The sequence below is a fragment of the Pteropus alecto genome, unplaced genomic scaffold (assembly GCF_000325575.1).
Source record: "Pteropus alecto unplaced genomic scaffold, ASM32557v1 scaffold110, whole genome shotgun sequence".
In the NCBI taxonomy this organism is placed as follows: Eukaryota; Metazoa; Chordata; class Mammalia; order Chiroptera; family Pteropodidae; genus Pteropus; species Pteropus alecto.
In genome coordinates, this window is record NW_006431920.1 from 1803790 (window position 1) to 1805690 (window position 1901).

Genomic DNA, 1901 nt, shown 5'->3' on the forward strand with positions numbered 1-1901 from the left:
CTTCTGTGCAGAACCCAAGCAGGGTGGTTTGTAGGCACAGCAAAGAAAGTGGCATCACCTTGGGCAAGCCGCGTTGGCTCCCAGAGCCCTTTCCTCCCCCCACACCTGTGAAATGCGACTTCCTGGTTCCCGAGGGGACACCTCTGTCCTTGGTTGAACCAGGGAACAGAACCAAGGCCAGGCCCCCCCTTGTTCACAGTGCAGCCTACAGGATGGAGGGACACCCGCCCGGGGCCCAACCCCGTCTGCCGCTTTCAAGTCAAAGTCAGAAGTCAAAGATTTTTATTATTCTACAGACACTTCTGAAAAGAGATCTAGTTGAGAAAATATACAAAGCGTTTTAAGAGTTTCATCTCCAGGAAGCACCTAAGTCTGACTGGAGGCGTCGGCCCGCCTCTTCCAGGCTCAGGGCTCAGAACGGTTAGCGTATCGGATGATCAGTAAAAACATGCAAAAGTGAGAAGGAAAAGGAAAAAAACGATGCATTCCCCCAAAGCAGAGGGGGATGGGATTTCAGAACAAAGAGGGGACAAGGTATCCAAGTACCAGGTGGCGTTCCTTCCCCCACATCTTCCTCCCACCCCCAACCTTATCTTCTAAAACAGCTCCACGGTTGGAGACAGCAAAAAGCCCCACCTGCTCGGCAGGACCTACAGCCCATCTCTGTCCTGTGCTGTGCTCAGCCCGACAGGAACAAAGCCAAGTGACCCTCCTCCGCCCTGTTCCTCTGTGGCCGTGGCTGTGGGACCCCACTTGTGCTTCTGGGGTGCCTGGCACCTCCCCTTCTTTGGTTCCACCCAGAGAACATTGTGCTTGAGGAACTCATCCCCACCCCAGAACCCCAGGCTCCCCCAGGTGGGCTGAAGGCACTGACAGGTGCCCAGGACATCCCCAGGACAGCTGCCTTCCCTTGTGCTCTGGGAGGGTCCACCCCTGGGCACAGAACCCCCGCCTTGGCCCAGGCCCCGGACCTGGGACGCCAGAGGAAGTGTGCCAACCACAGAAGGCATCTGGGACCCTCCCAACTGTGCGGACATTTCTGAAACCCACTCTACACCCTTCCCCCAGCCCTGTCGCTTCACCCAGTGCCCCCCATGCCCGGCTGCTCCATCCAGTACTTCCCCTGGGCTGCCAGTGCAGCTGTGGGCTGGGCCCCGGAGGACCCGACTTCAAATTGGTGGTCACAGAAACAATCCTGGGGCACCCCGTGTCCCCCAGACCTGGGGGGGAGTGGGGGAGGGCAGCAGAGGTGGGGGCCTCGAGAGGTCACAGCTCTGGTACAGGGAGGTGGGCAGGGCTGGAGAGGAACAGGGAGACATGTCACATCTACGGAAAGGCGCCCAAAGTACAAGCTAAGTGAGGGAAGGAGGGCCAGGGAGCAGCTGGGAGAGGGAGCGGGGAGCGGCAGGGGCGGGACCGGCGGGCGGAGGCCTTCACACCACCCCGCAGATGACCGTCTCCACCACGAAGGTGTTCTCAAAGTGGCGGATGGCATTGCAGCTCTTGGCCCCACGCTTGTTGATCCCTGGGAAGGAGAAGAAAAATCCCCATGAGGCCTGTGTCCTGGCCTAGAACTGGCTGGGCCACAAAGGCCACCAGGCTCAGAGCCTGAGCAGGAACTCGGCACTGGGGGGGAGGAGGAGGCCCAGGAAACCACACCCAGATGCACCCAGGGGCAGCGCAGCGAACCCGGGAGGGCTGCGGGGCTGGGGTCAGACTGCCTGGCTCTGTCGACTGCAGAGATGTTAACTTCTCTGCGCCTCGGTTTTCTCACCTCTAAAAGGGGCAGTGATAATAACAATGATGATGACGACGACAGCTTACACTCTTCATAGACATAAAGAACGTATAAGAGTACCAGGCATGCAGTAAGTGCTCAATTAACATTATCCTGCATTACT

At 58.4% G+C, this 1901-nt stretch overlaps 1 protein-coding gene across 1 annotated transcript in view; it reads right to left on the bottom strand.

Moving 5' to 3' along the window:
- Positions 1-265: 265 nt before the first annotated feature.
- ITM2C (integral membrane protein 2C) overlaps positions 266-1901 on the bottom strand; it is a 5761-nt gene continuing 4125 nt past the window's right edge. The window contains exon 5 of the mRNA XM_006906644.2: positions 266-1525. Coding sequence (XP_006906706.1) covers positions 1434-1525 — 92 coding nt within the window. The 3' untranslated portion in view covers positions 266-1433. The remainder of the gene's footprint in view (positions 1526-1901) is intronic.